The 20,381-nt window shown below is 38.2% G+C and overlaps 1 protein-coding gene and 1 pseudogene across 2 annotated transcripts in view; both read left to right on the top strand.

Moving 5' to 3' along the window:
* The window catches only part of CFAP47 (cilia and flagella associated protein 47), a 496,124-nt gene that overhangs the window by 36,798 nt on the left and 438,945 nt on the right, over positions 1-20,381 (top strand). Inside the window, exons 11-16 of the mRNA XM_043459762.1 lie at positions 2,148-2,300; positions 2,961-3,147; positions 3,248-3,344; positions 9,998-10,214; positions 10,506-10,747; positions 18,005-18,135. Of these exons, the coding sequence (XP_043315697.1) occupies positions 2,148-2,300; positions 2,961-3,147; positions 3,248-3,344; positions 9,998-10,214; positions 10,506-10,747; positions 18,005-18,135 (1,027 nt within the window). The remainder of the gene's footprint in view (positions 1-2,147; positions 2,301-2,960; positions 3,148-3,247; positions 3,345-9,997; positions 10,215-10,505; positions 10,748-18,004; positions 18,136-20,381) is intronic.
* LOC122435351 lies at positions 13,577-14,533 on the top strand (annotated as a pseudogene). Its single transcript, XR_006267644.1, has one exon. The product of XR_006267644.1 is annotated as a GTP-binding nuclear protein Ran-like (transcript).

Here is a 20,381-nt window from a genome sequence, read left to right as displayed (position 1 = left end):
CCCTGGAGAAGGGCATGGCAACCCACTCCAGTATTCTTGCCTGGAGAATTCCATGGACAGAGGAGCCTGGAAGTCTACAGTCTGTGGGGTCGCAAAGAGTTGGACATGACTGAGCAACTAACATGTACAAAGGTAGTTCAAGATCCCAGAGCCTGAAGGGAGACTTAAATATATCAACAACTATCCTTGGAGAAATATCAACAACCTCAGATATGAAGATGATACCACTCTAATGGCAGAAAACAAAGAGGAACTAAAGAGCCTCTTGATGAGGGTGAAGCAGGAGAGTAAAAAAGCTGGCTTGAAACTCAACATTCAAAACACAAAGATCATGGCATCCAGTTCTATCACTTCATGGCAAAGAGATGGGGAAACAATGGAAACAGTGATAGACTTTATTTTCTTGGGCTCCAGCATCACTGAAGACGGTGACTGCAGCCATGAAATTAAAAGATATTTGCTCCTTGGAAGGAAAGCTATGACAAACCTAGATAGTGTATTAAAAATCAGAGATATCACTTTGCCAACAAAGGTCCATATAGTCAAAGCTGTGGTTTTTCCAGTAGTCATGTATGACTGTGAGAGCTGGACCATAAAGAAAGCTGAGCACCAAAGAATTGATGCTTTGAAATTGTAGTGTTGGAGAAGACTCTTGAGAGTCCCTTGGACTGCAAGGAGATCAAACCAGTCAATCCTAAAGGAAATCAACCCTGAGTATTCAATGGGAGGACTGATGCTGAAGCTGAAGCTCCAATACTGTAGCCACCTGATATGACGAGCCAGCTCATTGGAAAAAACCCTGATGCTGGGGAAAATTGAGGACAGGAGGAGAAGGGGGCAGCAGAGAATGAGATGGTTGGATGTCATCACCAATTCAGTGAGCATGAATTTGAGCAAACTCCAGGAGATAGTGGGCTTCCTTGGTGGCTCAGCTGGTAAAGAATCCACCTGCAAAGTGGGAGGCCTGGGTTTGATCCCTGGGTTGGGAAGATCCACTGGAGAAGAGAAAGGCTACCAACTCCAGTATTATTGGGCTTCCCTGGTGACTCAGACGGTAAAGAATGTGCCCACGATTCAGCAGACCTGGGTTCGATCCCTAGATTGGAAAGATCCCCTGGAGAAGGGAACAGCTACCCACTCCAGTATTCTGGCTTGGAGAATTCCATGGACTCTATAGTCCAGGTCACAGAGTCAGACACCACTGAGCAACTTTCACTTTCCAGGAGATAGTGAAGGGCAGGGAAGCTTGGCATGCTGCAGTTCATGGGGTTGCAAAGAGTCAGACAGAACTTAGTGACTGAACAGCAACAGTCCTTGAGTAGGAAAGCATTTGTTTCTCTCTTATTGCTTCACTCTCTTAAAGAGTTTAACTCAGTTAAAAAAGTCTTAACTGTAACCACTGAGGAATTATTGAAAACAGGAAGAAATATTAGATTAAATTTCATTTGACTGTGTAAGACTACTAGGTTTATACTTATGATTTAATTACTGAGGGTGAGAATCTCAATAATTAATAATATTTGCTGAAGACTGAGGTAGCCTAAGGCCAAAGGATATACTTCTTGTTTTTATGGAAAATACATGGTAGGCCCAAGTAAAAGTGTGAACACAGTTGAGTGAATATGAGATATTGAGTAGTTTGTAGTTCTTTTTTGGACTTTTTCTTTCTATAGGTTTGTTGCTGATGGTTACTTTATAAACTGAGATATTAAGAAAGCAGCATAATTTAAAAAAGGATTCCTTATTCTTTCTATATAATTTTTTTCTGGTGTTGAATACAGTGATCTAAAAGTAATTAACTATTAGGAAACACTAATAAGATTCAGATCTAATTCCATCTGTAACCTGGAGCTGCCCAAATTATTACCTCCTTGACTAATACCCCAAGAATAGGTGGTGTTACATCCCAATGACCTTAGAGATTTTCTGTCATTAGTTTATGAAGAAAATTAGACATCATTCTAATCCTACATGTAATAAATAATGTCTCCTTATGTAATAGGATATGAGGACAATATCAGGACAGGACAGTCCTGTTCATCAATCTGTGCCCTCCTGGTATAGGAGGCACTCAATAAAAATACTGATTGAATAAATGCACATGTATCAATATACATAAATATTAACATGACTTCCTCGTATTGTAGGACGATTTTCACAAAGATTCCAAGATATAACTATGTGGATCCTGATTTTGCATATACTAAATTTGAAAAGATAGAAAAGAAATCTCATGAAAAATATTATGCAGAATACATTAAATATTTAAGAAATGTGCGCCTGCAGAAAGAAGCACACAGGTAAAGTTCACTTTCTCAAACAATATGAAACAAACAGATCATGGTACCTGTAAAGCCAGAATTTTTTTCTTTAGGTTCTTTTTCGTGATTTAAAGGATGTTTTCATGTATGAAAGCAACAAAACATTGAACTACTTAAACTGCACTTATTTCCTTTTTTACTTTTGATTTGGGAATGTCTTAGATGGACTTCCCTAGAAGCAGATTCTGAGACAGGAATTCCAGCACATGTGATTTTTGGAGGATGTTCTTTTGGGAGGAACGTATACAATGTGAGGAAGCAGGATAGGGCAGGAGAGAGAGCTCAGAAATAATGTGTTTCAAATAAAATTTACTCTCAGACTGATGCCTGGGGTCTCTTGAGTGTAAATTATACCATGTTGTTGTTCCTGCCTTGAGTCAAAGGAACTTTTGTGCTCCATATCAGTCATTGCCTGTGAATTGTCATTGGGTATGGTAGGGTGGGTGTAACTTTCTTGGGGAGGTATTTGAGAATGGGGTCCCCTTAACAGAGGGCAGTTTTATGTGGAAAGTGCTTTTGCCTGCTTCAGTGGATCTCAGTGGGTCAGTAACAGCATCTACTATGGGGAATGTTTGAATTTACTGATGTATATATTTTCTAAAAGACAGCCTCAATTAGTTATTATTATGATTTCCCTAGGAAGTGCATATACTCATATAATGACATAGACATAGGATTACATCCTGCATCTGGTCTAAAATCACCCACTGTCTCAGAAGTGGAAATGGAAGAGGAGTTATCTTCAGCACAGTGTTGGATCAAACACAACCAATTGCTATGTACCAGAAATATAGCATTCAAGGAGACAAAGTCTCTGAGAAGAAAGGCATGTACAATATTTCACATTTGATTATACCATGATAATTCTTAATATATCTTTTGCTAGTATTGAACAATTAATTTTAGAATAATGTGATTTCTCACAGGTTCTTAAAGGACTTAAATCAGACCCATCCACACCCCATGAAAAACATGATTGCAGCTTAATTTTGACACCAAAGCAAATTTATCAAGTAATTGTTGGTAAGAATACTGAAGTCTTTTTAAAAAATAGATTTATTGAAGTATAGTTCATATTTCATAAAATTCACCAGGTCAAAGCATGCAAATCAGTGAATTTCAGTGAATTTACAGGTTTATTCAGCCATCATCACAATTCAGTTTTTACAATGATGCCATCACCCTCATCACTGTTATGCTGTTACTTCCAGTTCCCACCCCTAGCCCCAGGCAACCATTAATTAGCTTTCTATCGCTATAGATTTGCCTATTCTGAATATTTCATGTAAAAGGAATCACATAATATGTGGTCTTTCTTACATTACTTCTTTTACATAGCATAATGTTCGTAAGGTCCATCCCTGTGGTGTTAGGTATGAATATTTTGTTTGTTGTTATGCTTAAATAGTATCTCATTTTATTAGGAATGGGCTTCCCTGGTGGCTCAGCTGGTAAAGAATCTGCCTGCAATGCAGGAGACCTAGATTTAATCCCTGGGTTGGGAATATTCCCTGGAGCAGGGCATGGCAACCCACTTGAGTATTCTTGCCTGGACAATCCCCATGGACAGAGGAGCCTGCAGGCCAAAGAGATGGATACGATTGAGCGACTAAGCACACACACATTTTGTTTACCCATTTACAGTTGATGGACACTGAGCTGTTTCCAGTTTGAGGCTATTGTGAATAATGCTGCTATAGTCACATATAATTCTTTGAGTGAACATATGTTTTTATTTCTTTTGGTTAGATTCCTATGAGTAGAATTGCTGAGTGGTATGGTAACTGGCTCCAAATTGGGAAAGGAGTACGTCAAGGCTGTATATTGTCACCCTGCTTATTTAAATTATATGTAGAGTACATCATGTGAAATGCTGGGCTGGATGAAGCACAAGCTGGAATCAAGATTGCTGGGAGAAATATCAATAATTTGGGATATGCAGGTGACACCACCCTTATGGCAGAAAGTGAAGAACAACTAAAGAGCCTCTTGATGAAAGTGAAAGAGGAGATGAAAAAGTTGGCTTAAAGCTCAACATTCAGAAAACTAAGATGATGGCATCCAGTCTCATTACATCATGGCAAAGAGATTGGGAAACAATGGAAACAGTGAGAGACTTTATTTTGGGGGGCTCCAAAATCACTGCAGATGGTGACTCTAGCCATGAAATTAAAAGATGCTTGCTACTTGGAAGAAAAGCTATAATCAACCTAGACCACATATTAAAAAGCAGAGACGTTACTTTGCCAACTAAGGTTCGTCTAGTCAAAGTTATGGTTTTTCCAGTAGTCATATATGGACTGTAAGAGTTGGACTATAAGAAAGCTGAGTGCCGAAGAATTGATGCTTTTGAACTGTGGTGTTGGAGAAGATTCTTGAGAGTCCCTTGGACTGCAAGGAGATCAAACCAGTCACTCCTGAGGGAAATCAGTCCTGAATATTCATTGGAAGGACTGATGTTGAGGCTGAAACTCCAATACTTTGGCCAGCTGATGTGAACAACTGACTCATTGGAAAAGACTCTGAGGCTGGGCAAGATTGAGAGCAGGAGGAGAAGAGGACGACAGAGGATGAGATGGTTGGATGGCATCACCGACCTGATGGACATGAGTTTGAGTAGACTCTGGGAGTTGGAGATGGACAGGGAAGTCTGGAGTGCTGCAGTCCATGGGGTCGCAAAAACTCAGATACGACTGAGAGACTGAACTGAACTGATGGTAACTGTGTGTGTAACTTTTAATGAAATTGCCAAAAATTTTCTGCAGTGACTGCACTAGGTTGCAATCCCTCCAACAGTTGTTGTTCAGTCACTAAGTTGTGTCATACTCTAGACTGCAACAAACCAGACTTTTCTGTCATCCACTATCTCACAGTTTGCTCAAATTCATGTCCATTGAGTTGGTGATGCTATCTAACCATCTCATCCTCAGCTATCCCCTTCTCCTGCTTCATTCTTTACCAGCATCAGGGTCTTTTCCAATGAGTTGGTTCTTCCTGTCAGGTGCCCAAAGTATTGGTGCTTCAGTAACCTTCTTTCTAATGAATGTTCAGGGTTGATTTCCTTTAGGATTCACTGGTTTGATCTTGCAATGCAAGGAACTCTCAAGAGTGTTCTCTAGAACCACAATTCAAAAGCATCAATTCTTCGCCTCTCAGCCTTCTTTATGATCCAACTCTCACATCTGTACATGACTACTGGACGCACCATAGCTTTGACTACATGGACCTTTGTCAACAAAGTGAAATCTCTGATTTTTAATACACTGTCTAGGTTTGTCATAACTTTTCTTTCAAGGAGCAAGTGTCTTTTAATTTCATGGGTGCAGTGTTTTGGAGCCCAAGAAAATAAAGTCTGTCACTGTTTCCATTGTTTCCCCATCTATTTTCCATGAAGTAATGGGACTGAATGTCATCCATGATCTTAGTTTTTTTTTTCATTTTTTTTATTAATTAATTAATTAATTTTTTCAGTGGGTTTTGTCATACATTAACATGAATCAGCAATAGATTTACACGTATTCCCCATCCCGATCCCCCCTCCCACCTCCCTCTCCACCCGATTCCTCTGGGTCTTCCCAGTGCACCAGGTTCGAGCACTTGTCTCATGCATCCAACCTGGGCTGGTGACCTGTTTCACCATAGATAATATACATGCTGTTCTTTCGCAACATCCCACCCTCACCTTCTCCCACAGAGTTCAAAAGTCTGTTCTGTATTTCTGTGTCTCTTTTTCCGTTTTGCATATAGGGTTATCGTTACCATCTTTCTAAATTCCTAATGTTCTTTATCTTTCTGGCTTACTTCACTCTGTATAATGGGCTCCAGTTTCATCCATCTCATTAGAACTGGTTCAAATGAATTCTTTTTAATGGCTGAGTAATATTCCATGGTGTATATGTACCACAGCTTCCTTATCCATTCATCTGCTGATGGGCATCTAGGTTGCTTCCATGTCCTGGCTATTATAAACAGTGCTGCGATGAACATTGGGGTGCACGTGTATCTTAGTTTTTTGAATGTTGAGTTTCAAGCCAGCTTTTTCACTCTCTTCTTTCACCCTCATCAAGAGCCTCTTAGTTCCTCTTCACTTTCTGCCATTAGAGTGGTATCATCGGCATACCAGAGGTTGTTGATATATACATGAGGGTTGCAGTTTCTCCAGGTTTTCACCAACAATTTTTATTTTCTGTCTTTTTGATTACAGCCATGCTAGTGAGTGCAAAATGTTCTCTCATTGTGGTTTTGATTTGCATTTTCTTTTTGACAAAGTGCTGAATATATATTGATGTATTTACTTAGAGATACAACTATTTAAATTGTATATCTTATTTGGAGAAATGTCTTTCTCCAATTTTTAATTTGAATATTTGCCTCCTCATTAGAGAGTTTAAGAATTGTTTATGTATTTTGAATACACATCTTTTTTCAGATATGATTTCCAAATATTTTCCCTAAATCTGTGGCTTGTTTTTTTTTTTTTTTTGGTTTGTTTTCTTAATAATGTTATTTAAAGCACAGCAATTATTTAAACAAAATTGAATTAGCTAAATTTTTTCATTTTATTAATCATGCTTTTGTTTTTTCTTAATCATGCTTTTAATATCATGCCCAACAATCTTTAGCTAGCTCAATTCACAAATATTTTCTCCTAAACATTTTGTATTTTTAGATCTTACATTTAGGACTACAGTTCCTTTTAATGTTTTTTAAATTTTTGTTTATAGTAAGAGTTAAGAGTCTAAATTCATATTGTTATATGTGGATATTCAGTTGTCCCAGCACCATTTGTTGAAAATACTATCATTTCTCATTGAATTGCCTTGGCACCTTTGTCAAAAATCAAATGACCAAATATGTCAAGGCTTGTTTCTGGAGTCTTAATTCTGTTCCATTGATCTGTACATCTATTCTAATGACAGTTCTACACTGTCGGTAAGTAGCTTTCTGATAAGTTTTGAAATCATTAAGTGTAAGTCTTCCAAATTAGCTCATCCTTTGCAGGATTGCTTTGGCAATCCTAAGTATAAATTGAATCTTATTAGACACACTTTGTCTTTCTTGTTCTTGGATCTCTGTCTTAATATTTCTAGCACACCTTTGTATTGTTTGCCTCAACGAGTACTTAAACCTCATGATTCATGGGATGTTGAGGCAGAGTACTGAGGAAGTTCTTGCCTTAGTAGTGGAGGATAATTATTACTAGTTAGAGCCATACTCTGGACCCAGGTAACATTCATAAAAGAAAGATCTGGAAGCACCAGTCTGTTTTAAGGTAACTTCCTTCCAGAGTAGAGCTCGAGAAAATTACAAGAATATGAAAAATTTTCTAGTACCAAATGAGGTAAAATTTACTATATCTGATATCCAAGTAAATATTACAACACATAAAAAGAAGCAGGGAAATATAAACCTTAATAAAGAGAATTATTAGCCAGTTAAATCATTAATACTGATACTTATGTTAAAATTATCAGACAATGACACTGAAACTGTTATTGTAACTGTATTCTGTTTATTCAAAAAGTTATGCAGAGACATAAAGGATATGCAAAAACAATCCAAAGAAGATACAGATTCACTACAATTCCAACCAAAATCCCATCAGGATCTTTTGTAGAAATTGACAGGCTCATTTTAAAATTAACATAGGAATGCAAAGTAGTTAGAATAGTCAAAAAATTTTTGGAAAAGGAAAATGTGTTGAAGATAATACACTGCTTGATTTCTAGTTTTATTAATAAGCAAAACAGTATGTTATTGGCACAAACATAGACCAACAACTGATATGTAAGGTTCAGAAATAGATCTGTGTATATTGGACAACTGAATTTTGACAAAGATGCAAATGCAGTATGGTGCAGAAAACCTAGTCTTTGCAATAAATAGTGTTGTTGTTCAGTCACTAAATCATGTCCAGCTCTTTGCGACCCCATGAACTATAGCATGCCAGGCCTCCCTGTCCCTCACCATCTCCTGTATTTCACCCAAGTTCGTGTCCATTGAATCAGTGATGCCATCCAACCATCTCATCCTCTGCTGCCCTCTTTTGCCTTCAATTTTTCCCAGCATCAGGGTCTTTTCCAATGAGTCAGCTGTTCGCATCAGTGGCCAAAGTATTGGAGCTTCAGCTTTAGCAGTAGTCCTTCCAATGAGTATTCAGAGTTAATTTCCCTTATGATTGACTGGCTTGATCTCCTTGCAGTCCAAGGGACTCTCAAGCATCTTCTCCAGCATCACAATTCGAAAGCATCTGTTCTTTGGCATTCAGCCTTCTTTATGGTCCAACTCTCACATCCATATATGACTACTGGAAAACTATGGCTTTGCCTGTATGGACCTTTGTTGGCAAAGTGATGTGTTTGCTTTTTAATACACTGTTTAGGCTTGGCATGGCCTTCCTTCCAAGAAGCAAGCATCTTCTAATTTTGTGGCTGAAGTCACCATCCACGGGGATTTTGGAGCCCAGGAAGAGAAAATTTGTCACTGCTTCCACTTTTCCCCCTTCTATATTTGTCATAAAGTGATAGGACTGGATGCCATGATCTTTGTTTTTTTAACATTCATTGTTGGGGAAACACAAAATAAAACCAAAATGAGATACTGCTATATAAATCTATTAGAAAGGCTAAAAAACTTACCACTTCAATTGTTGCTGAAGATTTGGGGGAACTGAGACTCTTGTATACTGCTAGTGGGAATGTGAAATTAAATTGGGTTGGCCAAAAAGTTCTTTTGGGTTTTTCCATAAGATATAGAAAAGTCAGAACAAACTTTTTGGCCAACTCGATACAACCATTTTGAAGAAGTTTAGCAGTTTCTTATACATTTAAACACACATCTACCATGTTATCCATTCATTATACTCCTAAATATCTAAAGGAAATGAAGGTATATTTTAAATAAAATACTTGTTTGCAAATATTTTAGCATCCTTAATTTTAATAGGCCATACCTGGGAAGAATCCAAGGGGTATCAGATGATGTGTAAACATTCACCTATAATGGACTGCTACTTAATAATATAAAGAAATAGACTATTGACACCTGAAACATCTTAAATAGATCTCCAGAGAACTTGCTAAATGAAAGAAACCAGAGAAAAAAACACATATTCTGTATTATTCCACTCATATTAAAGTCTGGAAAATGCAGCCTGATCTATAGTGACATAAAGCAAATGAGTGGTTGTCTGGAAAGGGGGAATACAGAGGATGGAGGTAGGGAGAAACTATGAAAGGGTATAAGAATACTTTTTGGAGTTATGTAAAAACTTTGGGCACTTAAAGAGAAAAACAAAATTTAAATAATGAGTCATGGGAAAGTTGCCAATTTCTGTAAATTCTGGATAAGTGAACATAGATGCCTTCATGAGAGTGGAGAGGGTGTTGGAGTATGCAAATTTGTGTACTGAGATGAGTTATAATTAGTGCTAGTAATTTTGTCATGTACTTATCCATATAATCAGAATCTATTTGAATTTTGGCCAATAACCTCTAACCATCAAGTTATGAACATCTTTATGAAACACTCTGTTAATAATTTCTGATATTATAGTAGATATTTTAAGTGCTATTTTTAATGAATTAATTGATCAAAATATAGTGTGAATACTTACAAAAATAAGTCAATGAATACATTTGTCAGCAATTAAACTTAGTAACTTTTTGTTTTTTCAGGGCCCTCTGTCCTTAACTTTGGTGATGTTTGTGCGAACTCAACAAATACTCATTTACTGCATATTATTAATATGCTACCAATTCACATTCTGATCCAATTTGATGTCAGTTTGGAAGAACTTCAGAAAACTAACCAATTTTCGTATGTGATTCCACCTACAACTAGTACTTGTATTTCAATGATATTTGAATCTCCCACCATTGGAAAATTTTGGAAGTAGGATTTATTTTCAAATTTCTGTTTGCTAGAATGAAAAATGTCCTTTTGTATATTTGCCCCAATTATTTTTGTATATGTCATATTTGGTTCTAAAAGGTAGAAACTATATGTGCAGCAATTTGTGGATTCATATTTCAGTCTAATTACCTTTCATAATTATTTTGATTTTTTTTTACTAAGAATTGTGGATATCAATCCATAATATATGCATTTTTACCTGTACCTGAAGTCCGTCATTCAGTTAAGAGCTGTTATCCATTTAATTTGGATGCTTTTGCTGTGTTACAGGTCTTTCACGTTCACAGTGAACAATATGCCTGGTGGACACATCCTAGTGATGGCAGTTGTCCTGCCAGTAAGACTTGAGCTATCTTCTAATGAGCTGATACTGAGACCACAAGGCTTCTTGGTGAAATCATGTTTTAGGGGGACAGTGAGGATGTATAATCATCAGAATTACTTTGTCAAGTTTAAATGGCAACCGATAAATACAGGAAAGGGGATGGCATTTTCCATTCGTCCAGCTAAAGGTAATAGTTTATTCTGTTTGTTTGATTTAGACATTCTTTTATTCGTGTGTCCAGGCCTTAGTCATATCTTAAGTGTATACTGTATAAAGGTACTAAGAATGTATAAGTACATCACATACGATCTTGTGACAATGGGACATTCCTGCCCTCTTGGCTTCCCTGAGTCCTTTCCTCCCCCTCCCTCTCCCTACCGCTTGATCTTTAATTTAGGAATAGTCTTCATTTGAGATCTAAGTAGACTATACTTCAGATCACAAAGGAGGCCTGGTGTGTAGAATTCTTGTCTTAGGTGATTTTCCTGGGAATATCAGTCATTTCCAAATCATGACCTTTGTATAACTCTACTGGCACAGTGCTGAAGAATTTGCCTGCAATACAGGAGATGTGGATTTGATCCCTGGGTTGGGAAGATCCCCTGGAGGAGGAAATGGCAACCCACTCCAGTATTCTTGCCTGAAAAATCCCATGGACAGAGGAGCCTGGCAGGCTACAGTTCATAGGGTCGCAAAGACTCAGACATGACTGAATGTGCACCAGTGTTGTGAATGGGGAGTGTTATAAACAAGCTTGAGTGTTAATTTAAGGGGCTTCATTGGTGGCTCAGATGGTAAAGAATCTGCCGGTAATGCAGGAGACCCAGATTCAATTCCTGGATTGGGAAGATCCCCTGGAGAAAGAGATGGCAACCCACTCCAGTATTCTTGCCTGTAGAATTCCATGGACAGAGAAGCCTGGCAGGCTACAGTTCATGGGATCGCAAAGAGTTGGACACTGAGCGACTGAACACTTTAATACTTCACTTAATTCTAGTGCAGATATATGCAGAGATGTTAACAAATTTAACAAATGGAGGAGGAGGACTGTTCTTTTATTATGACTGGAGATCATTGATATAACTGTATTTAATCTTTTTATTAATCTGGATAGATTTAGCATAATCCCAGATTATAATTTATTAAGGATTTGAGAAATACTTCCTCTGAATCTTCAGCAGATTCATTTGACCAAGCTCTTTTGTTGTTACTAATTAGTAACAATTAGTATTGTTACTAATACTGGAAATATTGGGTCCTGCCCCAATCTAGAGAAAAGCTGAGTAAATGATCAGAGAAGAAAAAGAAATTATTTCTGTAGATTTCAGAGATTGTAGATAAACCTTCTCCAGTTTTTTTCAGCAGGTGTCAGATGTAGTTATATTATCTGCATTCTAGATATAGGTTTTGATCAAGCATGTGATAGGGCACTAAAGGTATCTGAAAAGCACTGTGCATAGGCACTTTTCCTTGTATTTCTCCATCCTAGCCAGGGTTGAGTTGTTGGGCTTCCCCCTTATGGCTACCATGAAAATGCTGTGACAAAGATTCGGTTGTCAAAAGTGGAATTACAGTGCAGTAGTAAAAGAATCTGCTTGCCAATGCACAGGTTGCAAGAGACACTATTATAGAATTAACAAGTTTTTAACTTAGAGGCTTCCCTGTTGGCTCAGGGGTAAAAAATCTACCTGCCAAAGCAAGAGATGCAGGTTTGATCACTGAGTCAGGAAGATTCCCTGGAGAAGGAAATGGCAACCCATTCCAGTATTTTTGCCTGGAGCCTGGTGGACTATAGTCTATGGGGTCATGGAGAATCAGACACGACTGAGCACACACATACACAAACTTCTCATAGTTTTTAGTACTATGTTTTTACAGAAAGAATTTAATGTTTGCTTTTCTTTGGGTTGCTCATAACATGTCTTACTTTTTTCTTTTTAAATCAAAGCAAAAACAAAGACATTTAATTCCAAATACAGTATGAGTCGGCCACAACTGAGAATGCAAAGAACAAAAATAACAGACAGTGTTTATGTGAATGATATCATTAGCCTTTAAGTAGTTTTAGTTTTTTTAGAACACAAATGCTACAATACTTAAATGTATTTCATATATTATTGAGGAAAGTATGCATGATTTATACACATAGATTTCTCTTATATCATTTTCTGTTTGATGCTCAGAATTTTCATAAAATAATCAATTTTATTTTTTCCTGTTTGTATAGATCATTTTATTGAGTCACACGTTTCTTGTGTCCCTTTTATTATATTGTGTTGGGGAAGAAGACATTTTCTTCTACCCTTCAGTCATGTCCGATTCTTCGCAACCCCATGGCCTCCCTGACCATCACCAACTCCCGGAGTCTACTCAAACTCATCTCCAATGAGTCGGTAGTGACATCCAACCATCTCATCCTCTGTCATCCTCTTCTCCTCCTGCCTTCAAACTTTCCCAGCATCAGGGTCTTTTCCAATGAGTCAGCGCTTCACATCAGGTGGCCAAAGTATTGGAGTTTTGGCTTCAACGTCAGTCCTTCCAATGAACACTCAGGACTGATCTCCTTTAGGATGGACTGGTTGGATCTCCTTGCAGTCCAAGGGACTCTCAAGAGTCTGCTCCAGCACCACAGTTCAAAAGCATCAATTCTTTGTCACTCAGTTTTCTTTATAGTCCAAAAGTCACACCCATACATGACCACTGGAGAAACCATAGCCTTGACGAGTTGGACCTTTGTTGGTAATGTGTCTGCTTTTTAATATGTTGTCTAAGTTGGTTATAACTTTCCTTCCAAGGAGTGTCTTTTAATTTCATGGCTGCAATCACCATCTGCAGTGATTTTGGAGCCCCAAAAATAAAGTCAGCCACTGTTTCCACTGTTTCCCCATCTATTTGCCATGAAGTGATGGGACCAGATGCCATGATCTTAGTTTTCTGAATGTTGAGCTTTAAGCCAACTTTTTCATCTCCTCTTTCACTTTCATCAAGAGGCTCTTTAGGCTCAGTCAGACGGGCGCGGAGACGCTTCTGGAAGTAACATTGCGATGGCTGCCCAAGGAGAACCCCAAGTTCAGTTCAAACTTGTTTTGGTTGGTGATGGTGGTACTGGAAAAACTACATTCGTGAAGCGTCATCTGACTGGTGAATTTGAGAAGAAGTATGTAGCTACCTTGGGTGTTGAGGTCCATCCTCTTGTGTTCCATACCAACAGAGGACCTATTAAGTTCAATGTATGGGATACAGCTGGTCAGGAGAAATTTGGTGGACTGAGAGATGGCTATTATATACAAGCTCAGTGTGCCATTATAATGTTTGACGTAACATCAAGAGTTACTTACAAGAATGTGCCTAACTGGCATAGAGATCTGGTACGAGTGTGTGAGAACATCCCAATTGTGTTGTGTGGCAACAAAGTGGATATTAAGGACAGAAAGGTTAAGGCAAAGTCAATTGTCTTCCACCGAAAGAAGAATCTTCAGTACTATGACATTTCTGCCAAAGTAACTACAACTTTGAAAAGCCCTTCCTCTGGCTTGCTAGAAAATTGATTGGAGACCCTAACTTGGAGTTTGTCGCCATGCCTGCTCTTGCCCCGCCAGAGGTGGTCATGGACCCAGCCTTGGCAGCACAGTACGAGCACGATTTAGAGGTTGCTCAGACAACTGCTCTCCCGGATGAAGATGATGACCTGTGAGAAAGTGAAGCTGGGGCCCAGCGTCAGAAGTCTAGTTTTATAGGCAACTGTCCTGTGATGTCAGTGGTGCAGCGTGTTTGCCACTTTATTATATAGCTAAGCAGAACATGTGCTTAATCTTTGGATGCTGAAGGAGATGGATGGGCTTTGGAGTGAATGTGGCAGTTTAAAAAAAAAAAAATACCTTCATTTTTTGGACCTGCATATTTAGGTGTTTTGGAACACAGTTGTTTCCTCCTTGAGTTTCAAATATAAGACTGCTATAGTCACATGACAATATTGAGAGGTGGAATCTTGTTTGTTACTGTCATTCCCATTCCTTTTCGTTTAGAATCAGAATAAAGTTGTATTTCAAATATCTAAAAAAAAAAAAAAAAAAAGAGGCTCTTTAGTTCTTCTTTGCTTTCTGCCATAAGGGTGGTGTCATCTACATATCTGAGGTTATTGATATTTTTCCCGGCAATCTTGATTCCAGCCTGTGCTTCATCTAGCCCAGCATTTCTCATGATGTACTCTGCATATAAGTTAAACAAGCAGGGTGAAAATATACAGCCTTGATGTACTCCTTTTCCTATTTGGAACCAGTCTGTTGTTCCATGTCCAGTTCTAACTGTTGCTTCCTTACCTGCATACATGTTTCTCAAGAGGCAGGTCAGGCAGTCTGGTATTCCCATCTCTTTCAGAATTTTCCACAGTTTATTGTGATCCACACAGTCAAAGGCTTTGGCATAGTCAATAAAGCAGAAATAAATGTTTTTCTGGAACTGTCTTGTTTTTTCAGTGATCCAGCAGATGTTGGCAATTTGATCTCTGGTTCCTCTGCCTTTTCTAAAACCAGCTTGAACATCTGGAAGTTCACGGTTCACATATTGTTGAAGCCTGGCTTGGAGAATTTTGAGCATTACTTTACTAGAATGTGAGATGAGTGCAATTAAGAATTAAATTGACAGATTAACAGGAGAAAAGCAAAAGTTTAATAACATATATTGATGAGAGAGACCCAGGAAAACCCAGTAAACTTGACAGAGTGGCCAAAATCCTCACCTTAAATATCATCTTCAACTAAAGGCAAAAGTGGATGTTTGGGATAGTGGCTTGGGGCTTCAAAGGAGGGAAAACAAATTCACATGGAGGTGGGATAGCAAGTGTTTGGGAAACAAATATTTTCTGGGTCATGCAGAGACCGTGGTACCCATAGTGGACTTTATCTCCAGGCCCAGCTGAGACTCCTCTATCACATCTAGCCCATATTCTTTGCAGGTATCTCTAGTGGTAGCTCTGTTCTTGGAACTAGCCCTTTATCTAAATTTTTCAGGCACTTAAGGAGGTAACAAGAAAAAATTTCCCAAGGCTTCTGTTAAAAATAATCAGCTTAAACTAATCCTCACGCCAAAGAGACACATTTTTGGGTGGCAAATTTTGCTCTCCTAGAATTGCTTTTACATTCTACATAATGCATTTAATCATATCTGTCTCAATATTTTTGTAAACTAAAGTGAAGTGTTATAAGTTAAGATTTATGTTGTGACTGTCCTTTCTTCTTGAAGCATGACAGTTTGGATTTGTTTTATAAGTGGAGAATTTAAGGGTGGATTGATGGTTTCTAAGAATTGGTTTCTAATTTGACTTTTTCATTAAATAGTGTTTATGTTTCTGCTTGTTATGTGTTCATCCTTGTTGTCTTTAACTCTACTGAACCCCTGAGTCCACTCAGTCCTCAGATGTGTCTTTATTCAATTCATTCTCACTGTCTTTCTTAATTCTCTCACTCCTTGGCCATTTGCAGTACCTGCCTTGCCAGTATCAGCCTTTCTTATTTCAGTCATCCAGTTTATTTCCCCTGTTATGCAATGCACATGGTACTCTTGGAGAAATATATATAGCCATGCTGGTTGAAGGGAGAATATTGACCTCAAGCTAACCCTCTTGATATGAATCTGTAATCCCTGTGCTGCTCTCAGCTATTCTCTGAAAGCTCAGGTGTCTTTATAAATAGCACTGACTCTTCTTTGTCAAAGTTTCTTCTCATCACAGTCTTCTTACATCTCTCTCTCCCAGTACCATCACTTAATATCTATTATTCCCCCAGACTTTGTTCTACTGCAGAATTCCTACTCTTCCTTGAGTCACAACATAAATGCCATCTCCTTATGAGTTTCTTCCACTTTCTTGGGCTAATTTAGAATTCCCCCACCACCCCTTTCCCACTCCCATTGTGTATTTGTTATGTCATCTACAACTTTTTTGTTTCTGTCCATCTCCTGTTGTGATCGATGTTACTAAGCCCATATATGTTAACCATTCCCCTTCCTTACGGGGCCCTCATTTTGTTTGTGGAAGCAGTGTTTTTATTTAGATACCTCTTTTCCCCATCCTTTCTTGCCAATGAGATTTGAACAGAAATTTCTTTTAGTTCCACCCTACTGTTTGAAGTACTTCTGCTTATATTAGCTTGTTTAATCCCTGTAGTGATTCTCTAAGTTAGGTGTAGTTCTCATTTATGCATGAGGACTCTGTGTTACGTAGGTTAAGTAAATTGTCCAAAGTCTCAGCTAGTAAGCATCAGAGCTGAAATTTGAACCAGGGAGTTTGACCTTAGAATTTGTGCTCTTTTAACCACTATGCTTTGATACCTTTCTACACTGAGGAAGGTCACATGATAAGGAATTGTAGTGTGGGAAGCTAGGAACATTGCTCCTTGAAAGCATTGTCAAGCTGTTAAGGCAGCCCTGGAACATCTGTCTTGGGACTTCTGATTGCCTGAGATAAATAAACTTGTATCTATGTAATCCATTGGACTAAGGGGAATGGACTTTTTGTTACTTGTAGACAAATATAATTCTTATGGATCCCAACTAGACCGTTAGCATGAACAGTTTCTCTTCTTTTTATAAATTATTGTGCCAACTGTAGTATTAGCATTCAAGGGTAATAATAATAACATTTGACACTGGGTGCTTTCTTGGTATCATACACTATATTAGACCCTTTGTGTGTGTTGTTACCTCCCTATATATGGCCACTGCAAAACTAGGAGGTAGGCACTATATCTTTTTCAGAATTGGGGAAACTACCATTATATGTGAGTCAACCTGACTCAAGGCAAAGTTTGCTGTGATTGTCATTCATCTCTCTGTTCAGTGTCCTGTGCCTTTGAATCTCCAATGATCCTACCTTTCTGAGGGAACAGCTTCTAAGTCATTCTTTCCATCAAGTATTTTCTTAGTCCAAAGGAGATGATAATTTAAACAGGTAAAGCAACTCACGGCAACTGTGCCTGATCCTTCCTGGGTTCTAAATCTATTTGAGTTACAGAAATGTGTTAGTAAAAACTACATCAGAAGTTATATCTCTAGGTATGTGAACACTGAAACAAATGAACAAAAGAAGCCTCTTGTTAATGATAATTCCTTCCTCGAAAAAACTGGATGAATGGTGTATTTCAGAGTGTTGAGAAATGTGGAGGGGATGTTTGAATAGGGATAACAAATAATTTTCTACCATATAGATATAAAGTAATTTCTAATCCTAGAGTGTCACTTCATTGATAAATTTTAATTTTTTCTAAATATTAGCATATTTTTATCAAATATTATGATATGCCTATTAGAGTATAAGGTGTTCCCTGTATTTTGTTTAATTCAAATAGTTTTTAAATATCATTATATGCCAGTTCTTATTTTAGGTATTAAAAATTAAATATAATAAAAATGTGGTATAACTTTCTTATTCTCTCTAAATTCTCTGTAGGCACTGTTGAACCATACTCCTCATTGGAATGTGAAGTAACATGGCAGCCGGGTTTTGATTCTCCAGAAAGGGGAGAATTTATTCTTCATGTCAGTGAAGGAAACACGCTGACACTGAAATGTCTTGCACATGTAATGACTTCCTTTTAATATGATTTTTATTTTGAGGGCTCTAAATTGGTTGGTATGCACATGTGTATATGAAAGTGAAAGTGTTAGTCGCTCAGTCGTGTCTGACTCTGTGCATCTCCATGGGCTGTAGCCCACAAGGCTCTGCTGTCCGTGGAATTCTCCAGGCAAGAATAATGTAGTGGGTTGCCATGTCCTTCTCCAGGGAATCTTCCCAACCCAGGGATAGAACCCAGGTCTCCTGCATTGCAGGCGGATTCTTTACTGTTTGAGCTATCCGGGAAGCCAAACAACTATGTATATATAGTTGGGTATATATATTATGTTAGTAAAATCTGATGTTGCTTGCAACACTTAGTTAACTAAATTGTCTTAGTATCTTCTTGGAGCCACTTCTCTACCATAAATGAAGACTTTGCTTTAAAAAAAAAAGTGTCATCTTATCTAGAATTAACTCAGAAATCCACGGCTTTTATACCATAATACTAGAATCTTATTAGAGACTTGATATGTATTAGAGAGTCTGTAAATATACCATAACACCATGGGAGCTGCTTAAAATTAAATTGTTTCATTAATAAATGCCAATAATAGAGAAAATTATTTTTTTGCCCTATTGCATTTTTAGTATTCTCAGTTCAGTCGCTTAGTCGTGTCCAACTGTTTGTGACCCTGTCCATCACCAACTCCCGGAGCTTGCTCAAACTCATGTCCATCAAGTCAGTGATGCCATCGAACCATCTCATCCTCTGTTGTTCACTTCTCCTCCTGCCTTCAGTCTTTCCCAGCATCAGGGTCTTTTCAAATGAGTCACTCCTTCACATCAGGTGGCCAAAGTATTGGAGCTTCAGCTTCAGTATCAGTCCTTCCAATGAATATTCAGGACTGATTTCCTTTAAGATTGACTGGTTTGATCTCCTTGCAGTCCAAGGGACTCTGAAGAGTCTTCTCCAACACCACAGTTCAATCTCCAACACCACAGTTCAAAAGCACCAATTCTTTGGCACTCAGCTTTCTTTCAGGTCCAACTCTCACATCCACACATGACTTCTGGAAAAACCATAGCTTTGACTATACAGACCTTTGTCAGCAAACTAATGTCTCTGCTTTTTAATATGCTGTTTAGGTTTGTCATAGCTTTTCTTCCAAGAAGCAAGTGTCTTTTAATTTCATGGCTGCAGTCACCATCTGCAGTGATTTTGGAGCCCCCCAAAATAAAGTCTGTCACTATTTCCATTATTTCCCCATCTATTTGCCATGAAGTGATGGGACCGGATGCCATGATCTTAGTTTTCTGAATGTGGAGTTTTAAGTCAGCTTTTTCATTCTCCTCTTTCACTTTCATTAAGAGGCTCTTTAGTTCCTCTTCACTTTCTGCCGTAAGGGTGGTATCATCTGCATATCTGAGGTTATTGATATTTCTCCCAGCAATCTTGATTCCAGTTTGTGCTTCATCCAGCCCAGCATTTCATGTGATATACTCTGCATATAAGTTAAATAAGCAGGGTGACAATATACAGCCTTGACATACTCCTTTTCCAGTTTGGAACCAGTCTGTTGTTCCATGTCCAGTTCTAACTGTTGTTTCTTGACCTGCATATAGATTTCTCAGGAGGCAGGTCAGGTGGTCTGGTATTCCCATCTCTCGAAGAATTTTCCACAGTTCATTGTGATCCACACAGTCAAAGACTTTGGCATAGTCAATAAAGCAGAAGTAGATGCTTTTCTGGAATTGTCTTGCTTTTTCTAATATCCAGTGGATGTTGACAGTTTGATCTCTGGTTCCTCTGCCTTTTCTAAGTCCAGCTTGAGCATCTGGAAGTTCTTGGTTCATGTGCTGTTGAAGCCTGACTTGGAGAATTTTGAGCATTACTATTCTAGTGCAAGATGAGGGCAATTGTGGGGTAGTGTGAACATTCTTTGGCATTGCCTTTCTTTGGCATTGGAATGAAAACTGACCTTTTCTAGTCCTGTGGCCACTGCTGAATTTTCCAAATTTGCTGGCATATTGAGTGCAGCACTTAAACAGCATCATCTTTTAGGATTTGAAATAGCTTAGCTGGAATTCCATCACCTCTACTAGCTTTGTTTGTAGTGATGCTTCCTAAGGCCCACTTCACTTCACATTCCAGCATGTCTGGCTCAAGGTGAGTGATCACACCATTGTGGTTATCTGGGTCACAGCAAAGTGAATCAGTTAGACCTATGTATATATCCACTCTTTTTTTTTTTTTTTTTTTTTTTTTTTT

This window comes from Cervus canadensis, chromosome X (genome assembly GCF_019320065.1).
Source record: "Cervus canadensis isolate Bull #8, Minnesota chromosome X, ASM1932006v1, whole genome shotgun sequence".
Lineage (NCBI taxonomy): Eukaryota > Metazoa > Chordata > Mammalia > Artiodactyla > Cervidae > Cervus > Cervus canadensis.
Note: the sequence above shows the minus strand (reverse complement) of the source record. Positions and strands in the feature narration are given on the sequence as shown.